At 41.3% G+C, this 20176-nt stretch overlaps 1 protein-coding gene across 1 annotated transcript in view; it reads right to left on the minus strand.

Moving 5' to 3' along the window:
* Positions 1-20176, minus strand: part of PTPRG (protein tyrosine phosphatase receptor type G) — a 395992-nt gene that overhangs the window by 90039 nt on the left and 285777 nt on the right. Inside the window, exons 7-8 of the mRNA XM_041425638.1 lie at positions 9944-10101; positions 5634-5826 (exon numbers count right to left, since the gene is read on the minus strand). Coding sequence (XP_041281572.1) covers positions 5634-5826; positions 9944-10101 — 351 coding nt within the window. The remainder of the gene's footprint in view (positions 1-5633; positions 5827-9943; positions 10102-20176) is intronic.

Here is a 20176-nt window from a genome sequence, read left to right on the forward strand (position 1 = left end):
CACCACCCTCAAGGGTGACCAAGCCAGGCTGCTACACCAACAGAAGCCCTAATGATGAGACATGAATTCATTTGCACCACACCTAGTAGGGTGCTGACCTGATTAAAGGGGAATAGAATTGGGAAAGGATAACTTCCATAGCAAAATGAAATAAAAAAGCAAATAGGAAAAGCCCAGTTGTCCAAGAAAATGAGGAAGGAGTTATTAATCCATGAAGAAATCTTCCAATATTCTTTCAAAGGACAGAAAGAATCAATACAAATGGTAAACATACTGTAAATTAACTTAAAAAGGTTCTTGTTTATTTCCATTCCCCCTGCGATATTTAAATAAAATAAAGAGCTAAATTTTGCTTTAGTCATCCTGAGTTAAATTTTCAATAATGAATCATTTTAAATTCACCTTCATTTTGTTGTTGTTTTGGATATGTTACATATTACTGTGGAGTATTTTGAGTAATTTAGGTTTGACTAAAACAAAAAAATGACATTCTGCAAGAGTAGAACTTCTCTGCCTAAGACTCCTTCTGGACTCCCAGAGAGAACCTGAGGGCATGAAGAGACTGCAAAGTTGTTTTGAGACAGTTTTCATAAAACATGGGCATTTAGAAAGCAAAATCAAATTACTGGGAGTAATAACAGAGACTATAAATGAGACAAATAATGCTCTCATTCAGAAACACTGCTGCCAATGCTTTAGACTATCTGCAAAGTGTTGATGTCAGTGCACTGAATCTCTGCTCCTTTGGATGCTGCTGCATGGGAGGTGCACTCCAGTGCTCTGCAGAAAAACAACACCTTTACAGAAGGCTGTAGTCTCATTTCTGACATCAGGAGCCATGAAATGGTGAATCAGAACTAAACTGCTTTGCCTGAGCAGTGCTTCCAGCACAAGGCTTGCAGAGAGGAAAATCCAAGTATCTTCTATCCATGTTTTAGTGGCATTAAGTTAAAAGGACTTCCAAACTGTGAATTACTACTACATAACAAAAACCAGTAAGGAAAATGATCACCTGTACAGCACTAGAGAAATGTCCCAGCTGTTAATTTAGAGTCCAAAGCTAAGTCTTACTGGAGTGAATTTATGACTGCTCATTATTTAACTTAGTCTAGGATCATAATTACAGATGGTATTCTGAGGCGAAATCCCACTGATGGGAAACAGCATCATTTGAGACTCCAGCAAAGAGTAATCAGACACCTTTGGGAAAGTAATCAGGCATCTGTGAAAGAAAACTCTGATGTCAAGAGCCCCTCACATGGGATGCTTGTTTAAGTGTTGTAAGGCATGCAGCACATTTAATGAGTAGAAAGGTTAAAGGGTTTCTTTGAGTGTTAAGAAAAAAAAAAAACCCTAAAGAAACAACATTTGATGTAATCAGCAGCAAAATAAAATGGGCAAGTATTGTTGCACATGGAGTACTTCCTGAAACAAGGAAATGAAACACCTTTTCCTCCTGAGTTTCCATGCCTACACCTTTACTAAAGCAGGTAATGTTTTGTAAATACAGCTCTGCTTGATGGGACAACATGTGAAAGTTGTAAGAATCCCCTGCAGACCCAGATCCTTGAGCTGGATGTGCCTTTATGTAAGAATTCTGTTCGTCCCTGAAGAGCAATGTACACTATTAAAGCAATAAATAATTAGCAATCCCTCTACCAGAACTGCTTGAAAGCAGCCCAGGAGCTGCAGGAGCACAATATATGATGTGACAGAGCAACACAGTCCTGAGCCACAGAGGACAGGCCAGAGAAGAAAGGAAACAATTTTAACAGAGATTGTCTTGTCCAAAAAGTCAGACACTGCCACAAGCACTGATAATTACAGTATCTGATTAATGCTTTACAAATGCATTCTTTGCTTAGAATGTTTGTACAGAGAACCTCTAACTTTTCAAAACGTTACATAAATTAGTATTGCAACATGGGTGAGCCCTCTTGTTAAATGATGCCTCATTTAACAGTATGATCTCTGTATAGCTTGGATCTCTGAAAGTTTCATCTTCTTAAAAAGTATCACTGTACCAAGGTTTATTATCAACCCACCAGTTGTTACAATTACATAGCTGAACAGTATTTAACCTGGATGGTGTATTTCAGAAATAAGATCTTTAAACATCATCTGTATGGTTTTTTGAAATAGCTCCAGGGTCAACTTAAAAATTAAGCTCAGCTCATGGACTCTGATTCAGCAAAGGTCTTATGCATATGCTTTTATTCCAGGCATACAAGCAGTCCTCAAGAGAACTGTTTTAAATCAGCTTTTGCCAATAGGAGAAGCAATGAGAATAAAGGAAAACTCCTCTTGTTAAACTCTGATACAAAAAAAAAAAATCTGGAGTTTTCACTTGTAAGTGAAAAATTGTTCCTATTTCAAATTAGCTGAAGTATTTCACCATCTTGTGTTCTGATGACTGAAAACAATGCCCTTCTCTTCACTGCCTCTTTCAAATTAAAACAAGAGAAGGGAGAGGAGAGTAGCTGCAAAGCAAAAGGCTGGTAACATTCACACTGGTTAACAAACTGGATCCAGGAGCACTGACCTAAAACAGCCTTTCCCAGAAGACCTTTTGTTTACCAAGTGCCACCACTTTTGGCGCTTTGCTAAGGAAATTCCCAGAGGACTGGTACAGAGTGAGAAAGTTTCCCTCCAGTGTATCTGCGGGTTATGCTAGTGGTCACAGTTCTGTGACCTGAGATAGCTTTAATAGCTGAGAGAAATAGCTGAGAGCTCTTTGGTCCCAAACTGTTCAGGATGTTACATTTGCCAGTGGACCACAGCTTTGTGTTGATCTCAAATACCCGATTCACCAGGGAATTCTGAAAATTATTCTGAACATTATGCAAATTGTTCTGGGCACATTTTCCTCCAAAATAAGAAAGGCTTACATAATGAATGCTACACTGTTTTCCAGATTAGCAATACTGCCCACAGACTTAATAGAGTGTGACAGAAGAAACAAATTGCAAAAATTCACACCGACAAACATACCCGAACTTACCCTGCAGAGCTGAAGACCATCACAAACCATATCACCTTGCAGCAAGTAAAAGACACATTTTCATGACCATGCCTTTTTCTACAACACACAAATCAGGAACAGGGAGGGCAGACAAGAGTCAACATGTGACAGCCATTGGTCACATTGCCTAATGCAATGTGGAAAGCATTGAGGTGCAACCAGGAGGTATGCAGAAGAATCTGCATAAAAGAAATTTGTAATGCTAACCTTACACTCCTCTATACTTGTATGCAAGACTGTCTGGGTGGGAAGCACTTCATGCACTCTGTTCCTCAGTTCTTTTGCATGAATGACACTGTATAAAGTGGTACTATATTTACTAGCTGAATAAACAACAGGTTTTGCTTTCACTCAAGTATTATGTCTTCAACTCATTTTATTTATATGTCAGTAGTTCAGAATGTGCAGTGGACCAGGCACATCATCACTGCTCACCTTTGTCAAAAAAGGGGCCAGAAGCATCCACATTGCTATATTTCTGGAACAGCTATATCTCATCCCTGTAACCTTTGGAGGATGCACTATATTTTGTGCTAGGAACACTGCACCAACCTATTTATCTTAAGTTCATGAACAAAATGCACCTATTTTCAATGTCCCCTGGTGTGCACACAACCCAGAAACTGACAAACTAACAGAGCTGGTACAATACAATTGGCTGCCCTGCCATTTGCCTCCTAGAGCAAAAGCTGAGTGGAGGAAGAAATCACCAATGGCCTCATCCCTGCCATTAGATGGCACGCTGAATGTTGTCAGACAATGGGAAATGCATGTCCCCCACCTGAGGGTCACTCATGTCACAAATTCAAATTCCCAGGCAGGCACAAACAGAGAGCATTAGGGTACTTGAACATAATGGCAGAGGACCCATAGGGAACCTGCTCAGGAAACCAGTCCTCAGGAACCAAACCACATAAACATGGACTAATGGTTGTGCTGGCCCCTTGCTCCTGTGGACTGGCTCACTCATGATAACTAAGCCATGTGTGTTTGGTTCTTAAAGATTCAAGTCAAGGTGAATCCTTCTGGTTATTCAAGGTGTTCCTTTGGTCTTGACAGCTCCAAATTCAAGATCAGCTCATTAACTATAGACCTTAGTGTTTGCAATGCTCTGACAAAATTGTAGATTTTAGTTATTTACTGTGGTGGTGAAAATCACTCCAAGATTCTTTATAATCTTACAAACACTCCAGCAAGGTGAGGAATATGCAGGCATGTGGCCAAAGCAGTTAAATTTCCTTGAATGTTATATCAGAGGTACCTTGGCTGCATTCAAAAACTAGTCAGTTTTGTCACTTTTAGCATAATGTAACTCATTAACTTTCATCACTGTTCTGGGTAAATAATATGTACAGAGGATATAACTGAAGAAATTACTGACACATGTTGCTGTTACAACACTGATTGAAAACTACAGGCCAGAGCACCCGAGCGTAGCAGAGTTTCTTCATTCCCAAGATCTCCTTCTGACTTCTGATGCAAATTCTCTGTCCCAAGGCTGCCTTGTACATGAGGTTTGTGTACGTGTATATTATATATATATATATATATATATAAGCACGCTCAGAGAATAATGAGCCCTGAGAAATATACTCTCCCAGCACTCTCTTGGGAAGGTGAGGTGGCTGAACACAGCTGTTTTCATGATTCACATCCTTTAAAATCTGCACTTCCTGTGCCTGGCCAGGTAAAAACACCAGGTAAAAAAGGGAAGCTTGTAAATCTGCTTAGCTGTTTCCTTCTGGCAAACTGCCCTTCTCTTCTTTACCTCTACTGGTTAAGCACCAAGCACTTCGCAAGACTGAATACTGGAAAGTACATGTGATTTCTTCTACCTATAAATAACACCAGTCAGTAAAACAAAGCCAAATAAAAGTAGTAAATGATATTTATTTCTAGTCTTATTTTATCCAGAACACATTTCTCTCAGAATTTCTGATGTGCTCCTCTAGCCAGAGCTGCCTGTGCCAGTGTGACAGGAACCTCCCTTCAGCTCATTATCCAGTGTCTGACAAAAGCAAACACCAGCTGCTCTACAAAAAGGCACACGAAACACTTCAGCAAGACATTAGAAAATCACCTGCCTAAAAGGAAGAGATTATTTTCCTCCTGTCACTATTACCAACAGACTGATTCAAATGCTGAATTAAAAGGTCGGCAGTTTTTCAGAAGTCTTGTTACTGGAGAAATGAAACCCATAACCACATCTGGATACTCTATTTCCATTCAAACACCCAATGCCTCACTGCTAATGGGGCTAAATTTTTACATCTGACCTTGGTCCTTTGGTTTTCCCTTTTTGTCTGGCATCTCCATGATCCTACAGCCAGCTGGCAAAACCAGGGACAAAGCCAGTTTGAGATTCAAGTTTTGTGGCTCTGACACCCACATATTCTAAGGCTGTACTGTCATGGCACCTCGTGACAGCGAGTTCTACGGGTATCTGCAGCATAAGCAGAATTAGTTAATTTACTGACACTTACCAACAAGGAATGCCTGCACAACCTGCATTATTTCTTTGGTAGCTCACAGCTGTTCTTAACACCCTTTGATAACAAAGTAGAAAAAATTCTCCTATTAGTCAAGCGTAAAAGTCTAAAGTATAATCTACCTTTGGAAGCTTCTGTGCCAAGAGGATTTTCCAAGATGTCTGTCATATCTTGGTTCCAAGCATCCTTCACAGCAGACTTGGATACCTTCCTGTTGTTCAGGCTTTGCTGTGGTCGGAAGTTATTCCTCAGGTACTCCACAGACTTGACATGGTCCTGCTGCTCAGTGGTGAAGATGGAGTAAAATGCCTCCAGCTGATGGCAGCCATCATGGCAGGGGAGAGAAGGGATGTTAATTAGAAAAACAATGTGGTGAAATCTGGGTGGCTGATAAGACAGCAAAATTGAAGGAAGTAAGATGTTGATGCCAAGACTGATAAAAGCACATGCGAAGTCAGACTGCCCACTGAAATTATTGCCAACCACCTTATCTCAGCACAGGGCTTATCCTGCCCAACATGGGAGAAGGCCTTCTAGAACCTGTGGACATCTGTCATTGGCAAAGAAACATTTGCCCTTAAGATCCTTTTGTGTGTTTGCCTTGCCAAACCCTCCTCACTGCTGGCACCGCTTTGTTTCACAGTATCGCGTCAGAAAGTGCTTCCAGGTCATTCCACACCAAGAGCTTTCTCCTGGATAAGGCAATACTTCCTTATCTCTGAATACCTTACCAAGTTTAGCTGCCAGGCTAAGCTCCACAGACAGCTCGTGCAGCATTTTTAGGCACAGCTAGCATATACTCCTCTGGGAATAAGTTTCTTCTGTTGCATTCAGATCTGAGCTATTTATAAGAAAACGTATTAACCTGTAAGAAAGAACTGTAATTGGAAAACTTTCCTGTTACTTCGTATCTTACTGTTTCTTAGAAAAAAATTCTAGCAAACCAAGGAGAAAATATTTTCAGCTAATGTTTTTCTCCCAGCTATCAAGGTAGGCACAGCATTTACTGTTACCTTGTTATCATTCAGGACAAAAACTAGAATAGTTATGTTGCTGCTGGAAAGACTGAGCAAGACAGAGCAGAGAAGGAATCAGTCCTGATATTGTTTGCATCACATCAATTACACATATTGATAGTATGGATTTTGGGAACACAGGATCTGGCCCAGGACTTCAAAAAGGGACTTAAGTTATATTCATCTTAATGACAGTTGACTGAAACTTACACACTTTTCATTAAGTGTGTCTGCTCTAAAAGCTCTGGAGAAGCATGTGAGCCCCAAATCTTAAAACTGGAAGAATTATCATGGCAGCCTCAGTTGATAAAGCTGATAAAAATAATCAAAGAAGTGTGTAACAGAGCAGTTGAGCATCGTCCACTGACCCATGAGGCACCTACTACCGTTCTTTAATTTCCCTTCAAACCAGTAATCTGAGCCCCCTTCAGCAGAGGGACAGCAGGGGCTGAGCAGGGAGGGGTGACCACCAATGACCACTTCCCAGTGCAGGCAGGGAGTTCAGGTGCCACTTCCAGAGCTCAGGTGCTGCTTCCAGGCTTGCAGGTGCAGATGCTGGGATTTGAATTGTCCTTGGTTTTCTTGCATCTTATATGAGTGCCTTATTCCCAGGTTCTCAATTCTGTTTCTGATTCTTTCAAAGAAACATCTTGAAAAATTTCAAAAGCCATTTCCTAATTATTAGCAGGACCCCCTCAAAAGCAAAGGAGGATGGATTAAAAAGGGGTGAAAGGACTGACTTACACTTTTGTCTTTAAAAAACCCCCCACAACAGACGATCCTGCTACACCCTTCTATAAAAGCACAGATCAAAACTTGTGCTTATTTACATACCTTTTGCACTTCATACACTGGAAGCAGTTTTGATGAAGCCAGCTAACAGAGCTTAAGGTGACTTTTATAAAGTGCAAGAACTTGGGTAGTAACTCCTTCTCTGAAGTCAAGTCTCTAGGCTTACACATCTTTGACATTAATTGAATTTTTAAACTTTCAGAGAGAACTTTTAAAATATTTTCTTCTGCCATGCTACCTTGGGGAGGTATAATTGCATTTTAACAACTGCCAATTCAAACATGATTTTTAACCTTCCACTTTTTATATGCTGAAGTATATATAAGCCATTTCAACCTCACTTTCACTATAAAAATATTATCTACGACAAATGAGAAATTAATTTATCTATAGCTGCCAGGGAAAAAAAAATTCTAAGATCTGCTGTCAAGGAGCTACATTCATGCTCTTTAAGGAGTACAAGAGCTCCTGCTCAGAAGAAATTAAAACCTCTTGTAAGACTATTGTAGATACAGGGAAACCTGATCTAAAACTCTGAGTCATGCAATTACAAACCATTAAAGCCTTATGTGTAGTTTTCTAGTGGCTGGATATACAAATGGCAATTAAAAATACTGAAACTGTTGTGAACACAATGAGCTGCTCTGAGGTATGCATTATGAGAGATAATGCCATGCTTTGGGTCATTGAATGCACTTAGCTTTACAATGCATCCGCAGGGTGACACAGCTTGTCCTGGTTTGCTGGCTAATTATTGGGGAAGATGATGATGATGGAGGACTGCAAATAAAATAGAGAAGCCTCCGCAAACGGACCACTTCACTACTGTCCTTTTTCCAGCAAGGTATTTTGCACAAAAGCACGAATTTAATTGGAACAGCAACAAAGCTTAAACAGTATCACTGTCATCCCCTGGGATTACAGGCTGCTTCATGGGGTTTGTGATAAAGAAGGTTAAACTATGGCAATGGATTATGTTACACTGTTTCTGTTAGAGGAACAAATAATAATCATAGCAGTGACAGGGCGGCAGGCTCTTGAAACACATACATCTAGAGCTACTGGGGAGGGGGAAAACTATTATTTATTCCACATGTGTTGTAGTATCAATGAAAGTCTGTCTACACACAGCATTCCCAGCCCTTCAACCACATGCACATAGCAGCACAATGCCAAATTTTAAAGGCCTGATTTGGAACAGTTACTTCTGTACAGCACAGGAATGGAGCTATGCCAGGATAAATTACCTTTATACCAACAGCTGAAATTGATATTTACCATTTTATTTGCGTTTGTTAAAAAAGAAAAAAGAAGTCGTGACCCACCTGATGTGCACACAGGGTATAAAACTGAGTATGGGCCAGGCCTTCCAGCCACCAAATAATAAACAGTAAACTTATTGATGTAGTGAAAAGCTACAAGGGATTGCAAGTATCCTGCAGTCAAGGACAGAATTCAAAATGATCTCGACAATCAGAGAAATAGCCTGAAAAAAACAAGGGGTCTGATTCAAAGAGGACCATGTGCAGAGTCCCAGGCTCCAGCCAGAACTGGGGGCTGCCTGGGGGCACAGTGTGCTCAGCACTGCCAGAGAGCTCCAGGGAAAGCCTCCAGCAAAAGGGTTCCTGCTGACCAGGAGCTGAACACGGGCAGTACCGTCAGGCTTTTGTGGAACAGGCAAAATAACACCAGGATGAATCCTGACATGTCCCTCGGCCTCTGGAGGGCGTCAGCTGAAGGATGCAACTGATGTTGAACACAGACTGTCAAAAAAAGATGAAAGAATCTATGGGAGAAGTATTGAGAGCTAGAAAACAGGAAAAAAAGCCTGGAGCAGGGGTATTGCAAGTGCCTTCCATACTTCTGATACCTTTGAGCAGAACATCTGTCAGTCAGGATCACCCAGTGAACTGTTCATATGCACTTGACAGAATTAGTAATGTAAAAACATTTTTTTCAGTGGCTTATGACAGATGAATAAGAGGCAAGACTAAGTCCAGCAGGTTGGCTTTCTAAAGACCACAGTCTTACAATGTCAAAATACACTGAACTGTCAAACATTTGACTTCATCTAGACATTGCTTTATCAGGATAATTCTTCAAACTCCAGACATTGTGTCTATCTGCATTAAAAGCTGCTATGTGATAATTTTAAAGATTTGTGCACCAGCTCGCTGAGCACATAATGGCAGCTTTACTGTGTTATAAAAACAGTTAAGCATGGAGAATTAATGGAAAGATGTCTTTTCTAATGTAATTAGTTCAAATTACTAAATCTGAGCAGAACTGAAATCACTCACTTTACTTTGAAAAGAAAGTTTCAATTAAAAAGAATAAAAGGGAACTCTATGTAACTATTTACACCATAGCTTAATTTAATCTTAACAAAAACAATATGAAATAAATCACTGAAAGGAAGCTGGGTTTCATGTTGTACTGTCTTCTCAAGACTGATGGCTCCTGTTCAGAAACAATATTACTTAAGAGAATAAAAAAAATCACCGACACTTCCTTTTTTGTCAACAGAAACATTTGTGTTCTCCAAATTAAACTGGAGAATTTTGAAAACACAGTCTTAAGGAGGGCAAATTAAGAGGTGGGCTTCACTGATAAAACAAACACACCTGGTGGTAAGAAATGGGCACAGGCTTCCGAAAAACGATCCACTCCACGATCTCGCTGCAGGGAGGAGTAGTCAGGGAACCTGTGTAGCGGTAGTAGCTCCCCAGAGACGTTGGCAGAAGTTCCCTCAGCACAAAGGGATCCAGAAAGGTCTCCTTCTCTGCAGGGAAGATTGACAAGCAGGATTACACTTTTTTTTAACGTGTCTTTAAAACAGACATCACATCGCTCGGCAGCCTAACAAGGTGTAATGGCAACAACATATTTTATCATATATGTAATGAAAAATGGAAACCCTCTGTAAGAGCTGACGTGTGGTTTATTAAAAGAGCAGCCAAAATGCTAGTCAGCCCCATCCCAAACACACACCCTCCTAATCTGAATGTGTGCAGGTGTGAAGTGCACTTGCTACCTCACTGGTTTATGTCAGTACAGAAATAACGCTGCAGTCAATGGTTCCAGCACTCAGAACGTGGCTCTCCAGATTGATGGCAGCAAGGCAGAACCCAGTGGGACACAGCCAGGCCCATTGTCCTGTTTGCTGCTGCCTGACCAAAGCACACCAGGCAGTGCATCTGTCCCACCTCTGCCAGCAGCAGAAAGGGATGCAGGAGCAGAGTCAAAGCCTCAGTGGATTGCTGAGATGGAAGAGGCAGAGCCATGCTGCTCAGCCAAACTTCTCTGGGAGCTGCCAGGCAGCTGGGCTGAGGAGCAGGGACACAGGACACTGCTGAAGCTTAACGTGGTGCTCAAAGCAACATCCAAGCAGTGCTTGCTCTGGCTTACCTGCAGCCACCCACGCTGGCACTGCCATGGTGCTGCCAGACACAGCCAGCACTGCACCACAAACAGGTCTCACAGGCAGAACTGCTGCCCCCTCTCCCAAATCCAAGAAATTCCTTCCCAGGGTTCAGCAGTCTGGGGACAAACCTTTTTTTTTTTTCTCTGAACATCTCCTTGGACAGCCTGAAATGCACACCTAAGCACTGGAAGCATTCACCTGCAAGTAACAGTGACAAGCTGGTGACAATATTTAACCAGCTTGAGGAAAAAGAAACAAACAAAAGGAGGGAACAGCTGCAGGCAAGGCAATTTCCCTGCCATCCCTGAGCATTTATCCTCTCCAGTTCATGTTGACTCAGAGGCTGAAGCGCCCTCTCAGCCTGGGCAAAGGTGCTCACTGCCTCGGGCAGGCTGACACACAGGGCTCTCCTGGACACGTCTATTCCTTAGTTTCAATATCCTGCATGTCTCAAACAGGAGTCCAGACTTGGGCAGAGGGAAGTCTTTTTTCTGTCTCACCAGAGCTGCTGAGCAAACCCACCACCACCCCCTCCCTGCCCCAACAGAAGGGAGAAGCAGGTGGGCTGGTGATTGACACACACGTCTCCCAAATAGGATGAAGTCTACAGAATTCACTTCCACAGCATCCCACAGTCTTCTATAAGTCTTGATCAAATCAGGAGTTGCCTAAACCTCTTAGAAGCACTCTGATAATCGGGAGACTTTTTTAACTCCACTGCTGCTGCATGATGCCAATGATACATACACTTCACGTATCTTCTATTTTCTGCACAATATCAACAGGCCTGTGATGTTTTCATAGTTTTAGCATTCCAAAAGATGAGTAATTCTATTAAAGTCAAGGCACTACTGCAACCTCTTGGTGAACAATTCCTTTCCTTCTAATCCAAGTAGATTTTGACCACATCTGCATCTCCAAAAAGGAACTAAACAAATAACAATCTACTTTTTTTCCCCTCATCATAGCACACCTCTGTGAGAAAAAGTGTGCTTAAGTAATAAATACTAAAATATATGTGATTGGCCAAAGTTCAAAGAGATTCTAATCAAGAAGTCATAATCACAGCAAAAGGTTGCATTTAATTTGATTGGCTCATTTTTATGCGGAAAAAACTTGGTTGGAAAAACTAGAAACTCAGTCACAGGACTTGATGCAGTACACAAACCTTGACACTGGATTTCTATTTCAGAGCTGTCTCTGTATCAGCACTCAGCACACAGTGGGGCACGATGAATCCCAAAGAGTGGCTGAATATGCCAACATTCCCTGCATTAACAGGCAATGACTACACATGAAAGAGCTGGGAGGCAGAGGCACACTCTGAAAAGTGTTTTCCTCTTGAATTTCAGAAAAAAAAGTGTTGCAGTTAAAATTAACAATTTAGCTCTTTCTAACTTTTGTAATCTTTTGATTCCAATGATGGAATCACTTGAGATGCTGGATAAAGGCTCTGCAAAACCACAAACATGGAATCCCTTTATCAAAGGATGGCAGGAGAAGGAAGCTCATTTTACACTTTCAAGGATTTTTGTGCCATATGCTGACAATATTATATTTTAATAATTAATTGTTCATCAAAGGAAAAGATGAAGAACAGGGATGCTAAATTCAAAGTTATTCAAATTGCAAAAATGAATAATGCATAACTTTTATATTAAATACACACTGTATTAAGCAGTCTACATTTCATCCAACTCTGTCTTTCATTTTTAAACATTTTGAACTACAATATGAATAATCAAGTAAAGGAAGCTTATTTAGACAGAGAAATACCTTATTTGAATGCGAACTGGAAGTATCGGACTATGATTAATTTTTAGTTATCAATTAGGGAGGGTTTTTTCCTAAGCACTTGGGAAGTCACACTTAGCTGTGAAAAAGAGTATTTCTCAAGGAAAAAGTAGCTTTGCTAATACACAGTTTAAGTAGGGCAGGGTGTACTCGATCTAATTTTTCATGGCTACAAGCAACGCTCTAAGTTTTCATTAATGAATGCCAAAGATTAAAATGAAAAAAATACATATAATTGGATTAAAATGACTACAAAAATAGATGATAATCAATTGATTATGCTTTAAAAATGCAACACTTTTGAAAACATGTCATTCTTTTGTATCGCTTGCCATCTAGATGCATGGTGCAGAGTTTTAGAAATTGGAGCCACAAAGATCTTCACATGAAGCTTAAAGAAAAAGGGACTTTGAAACTCCAGTGCCTGCCTGCCATATCCGTCAAGAGCATATTGAAACAGTAAATGCCATGAAATTAAAGTTCCTAAGACCTTGAGACAGTTTTGAATATGGCATTTTGAAGTCATATCATTTTAAAGATTTCAACGCTAAGTCAGTTATTGTTGTTGGTAGAACTGTAAGGAGAATAATTTCCAGGATAAGCAAGAGTATTCACTGATTACCATAGAAATATTTTTAATATATATATATATATATTTATATACACACACACATGTATGTGCATGTATATATAGCTTCTACTAAATGAAAAAGAACAAGGTTGGAAATAATAACAAACCTTTCTTCACTGTCTTTTATTACCAGCTCCTGTTTCCCATTTACAGTGCTTGGGATGGGCACGAACTGTGTCCAGGAGGCTGGGAACAGACTGAGTGAAGGGAGAAGATTCTAGGAGGAAGAAAGTGGAAAAGGCTGGAAACTACATGACTGATGAGACAGCATTTGCTGACAGGTACTAGGAAATAACTGGCAGACAAAAGCAAAATAAGACAGCAAAGCAAATGTGGTCACCTGCAAGCACCTGTGAATCACTAAAATCAATGCTGCAAAACTGACCCATGAGCCACCTACTCACTCTCACATGTAAACCAGAGCCCTGCAATGCTGTCTTCTGCTGCTCCTTGTCCTCCTCCCATCTCAGCACCAGAGCACCCAAATAGAAATATCAACAATCAGGAAAGCAGAACCCCAGAGATCCTGACCCTGAAGACAGGCCCTTGAAGTACAGAGCGTTCCCTTGGGAAAGAACAAGAATCTGCTGCTGCCACCAGGGCTCCCAGGTGATGCAGCAAAGAGCGGTATCCAAAACATCCCCCCACTAATGCAGTTTTACCCACAGGTAACAAAGAGCAGTGCTTTGTTTACAGCACCAATGCTTGGAAAAACATGTTCACTCTAACACCTAGAAGGTAAAAATAGCAAACACCACAGATTCATTGTTGACCATTAAGACAATGAATGTGGCATTTAAAATACTAAGTGCTCCTCGGTATGAAAGGACAATATTGTATTTCAACTCTTATATTCATAAAAAACAATTAACTGAGCCAGCTGGTAACATATTTGACCTTCTGACACAACATCCACATCTGCCTCTTGGTCTGTGTCTCAACAGCAACGTGAAAAGTCACACCCAGCATATTCTTTGTTTGGGCTGAGAAACCTCCCCAGCATTTTGCATGGGACAAAGGGCCATTTTCTGCACAACCTGACCCAAAGGCAGAGCAACTGCAGACATGCTTTAAAAGCCTGACCTATTTACACTCTGTCAAGTCATCACCACTAGGTCTGAACTAATACTAAATTGTGCACAACAGTTTACAGAGCAGAGGAAAAAATCAGATCTTAAACCAGATACCAGCAGTGGATCTCCACCAACTACTGCAGTTTTCACAAGTTGGTGCAAACAAGTATTATTTTGTAAGAGCCATCAGTTGAACATTTTGCCTTCGAGGACTTACTTGCTAAAAATACAATCTGTAAATCAGTGGAAAAAGATAGACCTGAATTTTAACCAAATCACTAGACTAAGAGGCTTCTTGAGATATGCAGGTAAACAGCATACAACTATCTGTGATCAAAACTCTTTTAAATCTAACAGGAACTTGGACTGGACATCACAAGAAAATAGCTATATGCCAAGTCCATTTATATCTCATGGAATGCTTTGGGACTTTCATCATGATTTTCTGTAAGAAAACAGGAACTTGGCTGCATTGAAAACAATATCTTAAAATGAGCTTATTTCCAAAATTAACGTATGTGCAGTGCCTGATAGGTACCCAGCTACACTTTGAATAACTGAAATCTGCAATACCAATATGAAGAGCTTTGAAAGTCTCCCAAATTTATTAAACAATGTTATTGCCAATTTCATTTTCACAATGAGCCAAGACATTCTAAAGCTTCTGCATTCAAACTTTCAAAAAGCAAACAAAAATAATCAAAAGGACACCATGTCGCACACCCACTGAGCCAGAACTTCCCAGATAAAGCAGGCAGCAAAGCACAGCCAAGGTCCAGACTCGTGGGGGTGATTTTAAAGATGAGATTACAAATATTATATATTACTTTAACTGAAAGGATCATCAGATGAGTGCTTGCTGTGTAAATCCTGCAGGAAGAGCAGTATCTGACAGTTCTCTGTATTCAGGGTAATTCTTGTCATTTATTGTGCAATTATTTTTCTCACTTTTATTTAATTTTTTTTTTTAAAAGAGCCTCTGCTGAGCCATGTAAGGAGCTGTAAGGACACAGAAAGCACAGCATGGCAGGGAGGAGGGGAGTGAGATAATAACACAGTCCTGCAGACTAATTTAATCTGAGACAACCAGTGAGAGGAACAAAAAGCCAGGAGGAAGTAATAAAAAAGGCAAGTCTCTTATTCACAAAAAACCCATTTCCATGCCACGTATTGGTCTCAGGCTTAATTTTTCTCTCTCCCTTTCTTAAAACAGCTTAGGAGGAAAAGACTTAGCTGCAGAGAAGAGGTCTTAAATTTTAAAAGCAGGAAAATGTTATTCTGAACCTTTCATGCTTAAGCAGTGCTGATGTGGAGCAGCTGTTGGCATTCTAGACTGGGATGAGACTTCTCCAGGTTTCACAAAACCTGACCTGAGGCAGAGGTACATGAGGCTGGACAGGCAAGGAAACGAAGAAATACAGAATAAGCACCAGCCATAAGAGGAAAAAGAAACTATGACAAAGTTTAGAGGAGAGGAGGATCCCTGGCAAAAACTGGACCCTGGCAGAGGCTGAAGTGAAGCAGAAGTGCCCAGAGGAGCATGGAATTGTTCACAGCTGCTCCTGCAGAGCCAGAGCACAACCACATGTTCTCAGACCTCTCTACCCCTCATTTCTCAGTGAATATCCCCAAAACCCACCAGCACAGCACCCAAATCCTACTCCCTGCAGATGATTTGTTCACATTTAACATCAGCTTTAATTCCTGACTTTTACAAGTGCAATCTTTTTTGTTAGTTTGAGTTATTCTGTGCAATTATTAATTCTCTGTCAACTTGCTGGTCTTTACTCAGCCGTGACCAGCACTGCTTTTTGCTGAGGAGACAGGTGAAGGACCAGAGATTTCCAACACTTCCACCATTTATTCCTTTAAATGATACAGACCCCCGCAGCTATGCACAGAGCTGCCCTATATAAAGGTGTGAACTTATCACCTCTGCTCTCATCTTCATTTCCCACTTCCCTCCTCCTCCCCTTTGCTCAACAGCAATCGTGTCCTGGCCCCTTTCACAGGGCTACTCTGACTGTGAACACAAGAACAGATCAGAAAACAAAAGAATATATCCAGCTCATCCCTGAGGAAAAAGAAATGCTCCTCCATGTTTCCTTCTCAGCTTCCCATACGGTGTTGCTCTCCCTTTGATGGTCCTTCCTTGTTCCAAATTGAGCTGCTGCTTTCTTCAAAGTTTTACTTTCAAAGATGAGGTCCCACAGTATCACATCTCACCTTCACCCCTTTCCCCCGCCCTTCTCTACAACCCCAGGATATTTGGTGTAGGAGGCAAACAGCTTGTCAGGCTGTAATGTCATGGTTGAAGTTCAAAACAAAAGAAAAAACGTGTCATGGTGCTAATGGTGTTTTCTTGTTATTATACATTCTGGTGTGATAGATCCACAGGGTAACTAACACTGTCTAGATTGCTTCTTTTTTAGTGCTGATTTATTTTAACAGGTTATTCACTGATTTTTCACCTAAGACAACTGGAGAGATGTGCAACATATTTATTCTCTATCCTTTTTCATTATTAAAGCAGCTGTTTCCACTGCATTTTGTTAAGTTCTCTCCAGTAAAAGCAGAAATTTTATAATCCCTTGCCTGACCACTTCTGGCCCATCTCAAGGGAGATCCAAGACTATAGACTGCTCCATGCTGGGTTCCAGTTACGGCTTTATAAGATTTTTTCCAACCTTCCTTTTAAATAAACCAAGGTTCCTCTCCCCCCCTCACCCCACCTCATGCTCACAAACAAGCAACAGATGCCATTGATTCACTTTGTACGTAAGCTTTTGATCTGGTAGCACTTTGATTTTCAGAGCTCACTTTTGACAAGGAAGGTAATAAGAGCCCCATTTTTGTGACATTGAGCCTTTTCTGCTGTGGTAATTTATTTGTGCTCTAATAATAATTTTCTGCTGATCAGTGTAGATTCTTGATGACAGCCACAGAGAACAGGACAGAGTGACAAAAAACATGGTTTCCATCACTCTGAAATCTTTTCCAGGGGTCTGGGGTAGTGTGGACTGCTGTCCCCGCTGACAACACTTTGCAACAAAAAGCAAAACAGGACTGTGGTCCTGTGCAGAGCAGCCATGCCAGGCTGGGAAAAGGGGAATGTCACACGGCCTCCAGCACTGGGTGCCACCCCAGGACTGACATCAGGGAAGAAGGCTCGTTTTAATGCCTTTCAGGCAGTTGGTAAAAACAAGGAAAAGGCTTCTCTAAGAGGCTTACATACAAAATGGTACCAAAAAGGGCAAATCAAAGCAAAGGTGGAAAAAGCAATGTTTCTGTGCAATAGCTCCATCCTGCCAGGTGCTCCTCTGAGACCTCGCTGGAACGTGTGGCAAGCAAAAGCTTTCATAGCCATTTTAATGCAAATCAACTGTATAACACATAACCTGGTATTTCAGAGTCCCCTGTTCCCACAAGGCACAATCATTCTCTCTGAGACCTTAGCAGCCTCCTCAACCCTTGCACAAGAGCAGCTCCTTCCTGCCCTGCAATCCTCAGCATCCTCAGAAGGATGAGGAATAAAGAGGGGCTCAGGGCAGAGCACCCAGCTGAGCACCTGGGCAGCAAAATGGGCAGAAGAGTCAGATGTGCAGCACCAAGACTGCCCCATGTGTGCTGCAATCACAGCCAGGCACCAGTGACTTTTTTACCTGTGATCCAACTGCAACATGAACCTACATCATCCATCCCACCGGCATCAGCAGTGCTGAAGACCCTTCTCACCAGATTTCATGATGAGAAGCGCATTTGCAGAGGAGCTAAAAAGACCCCCAGCAATCAGAGCTGAAAGAGCAAGTCAGCCCCAGAATATCCAAAGCCCACCTGCTCGTCCCCCATCCCTTCCCCAGGGAGGGCTGCCCACTCCCAGCTGCCAGCCCTGGCTGGGCTCGGTGGCTGCTCCACGTGCCCTGGGGCAGGGAAAGCAGCAGGGAGAAGAGCAGGCACCTGGCTGGCAGGAGGTGTGACAAATCCTTGGCAGAGCACAAAACCAAAAGCAATTTCAAAATCAGCAACAAGCATTTGACAGCTCCTGTAAGAGCCTTCTTGGCGTTCCTGGGCTGCTCGTGGAGGGCAGATACAGGAGCTGGGGAGAGGTGTGGGAACATCCTGTTCAGCAGCAAGAACATGGGGCAGACCCCAAAGCATTATCACAGATCCAGACATCATCTGGCAGTTTGGTGCACCATAATTTCCCTTCTAGCTAAGAAACTTTATATGGTTGCTCATGTAAAATTAAGTTTAATGTCGCCATTAGGATTCTACAAAATTACGCCTGGAGATGAGGAAACAAAATCAACTAAGTAGCAACTAAGCCTGTATTGATTTTTATGTGTATGTTTCTCTATCATTGTTACCAAGCTGGTGACACTGTGAAGGGCACAATTATTTATGTTCCATCAAATTAGTAAGTAATTCAAATCCCTGATGAAATATCAAGCAAAAATTGCTTTCACTTCTACAGAAAGTACTTATGACTTTGGAAATGTCTACATACCCCTGGAAGGGCAATGTAAGAATACAAGAACTTCACAGGAAAAAAGAAAAAGGATACAAAACATTTTTTAAAAAACTATATCATCATACATGAGTATCATCTGTGTATTCACCTGAGTGTTACCAGATCTGTCACCACTATGGGGACAGGCAGTGTGGGAGCCCTGTGCAGAGTGGTGCAGAGTGGAGTCCCCATACAGGGCCAGGCCTTCTAGTAAATGACAAAATGAGGATGATGAGGGTTTGTGTGGGTGTGCCATTCCCATGCTGAGAGCTGAATGAGTGTGAGGAAGGAGTGAGTGTTCAGCACAACCCATGAAACATCCTCTGCCAGATGGAGGGAGAGGGACAAGAAAATCTCAACATTTGTAAATATTCTTAATTTTACATTATACATATGTGCCTCTGTATTGTGACAACCACCTAAAACCAACATGGTAATGGAAATGTTATAAAATGCAAAAAAAGTAAGGTTTCAATTTTGCCTTCTTTTGTTGGATTCCTGCTTGATCCAACCACTTTATTCAAAAGCCACAAGAGTTTTTCACTGTGTTTCAGCCAAAAAGTCCATGTTGCCTTAGGGTCCCAGTTGAATGCAAGGCAAATGGAAGGCAGGAAGAAGCTTTTCAGATAAATTCATAGAACTGTGCTCACGTAAGATGTAAGTAAACCACATCAAGAAAAGAAATGTAAGAATCTGGAATAAAACCCTCACATCTTTACTATTATTCTATACAATAACATTAAAAGAGAGATATGATATGAGAATTCTTCACTGAAATGTTCTATCAATATTTAAGTTAAAGAGAATGATCTCTTTCAACAACTGCTTTGCAGGAGGAAATTCCTTTACTCTAACCACCAAAAGAACCTTAGAAAAGGCCTTTAATCAGGGCCTTTGAAACAGGAAGGAAAGCATGATTTTCCTCTTTTTCTTCCTTAATGTTTTGAAAAGGAAACAAGCTATTGAAATATATCAAGTGATTTCCTTTACTTGAAACACTAGCAGACTTCTGTGCATTGTGTGCAAAACAAAAATAAACACCTTTTATCCACCCAGATTTTGCTGTGGGTAAGGCAGCACGGAGATGGACTGATCATTATGTGGTCAGGGAATCACAGCCTCAGGATGAATCACATCCTACCCAAACAATTAATTTTGGGAACAGAATAATCCTCTAGGGAGACACTGGTGTGATTATCCATGAGTGGCAGTTTTTTCTCTGTGAGGAGCAAGACTGGGAGCAGAAAAACCTGATGAGGTGGCCAAAACACTGTGTGCTTGCAGGGGGTTGGAGTCTTGGAATAGAAAGCAGGTAAAGAACAAAACTAAAAAGAGATCCCAGTCCAGCTAAATGGCAGCTTGGCTGTGGTGTCAAATTACACAGACATTGAAAAAACCTTGCAGCCTAACGCATCCCAGCTTTGC

The sequence above is a fragment of the Onychostruthus taczanowskii genome, unplaced genomic scaffold, assembly GCF_017590055.1.
Source record: "Onychostruthus taczanowskii isolate IOZ18803 unplaced genomic scaffold, ASM1759005v1 scaffold9, whole genome shotgun sequence".
Lineage (NCBI taxonomy): Eukaryota > Metazoa > Chordata > Aves > Passeriformes > Passeridae > Onychostruthus > Onychostruthus taczanowskii.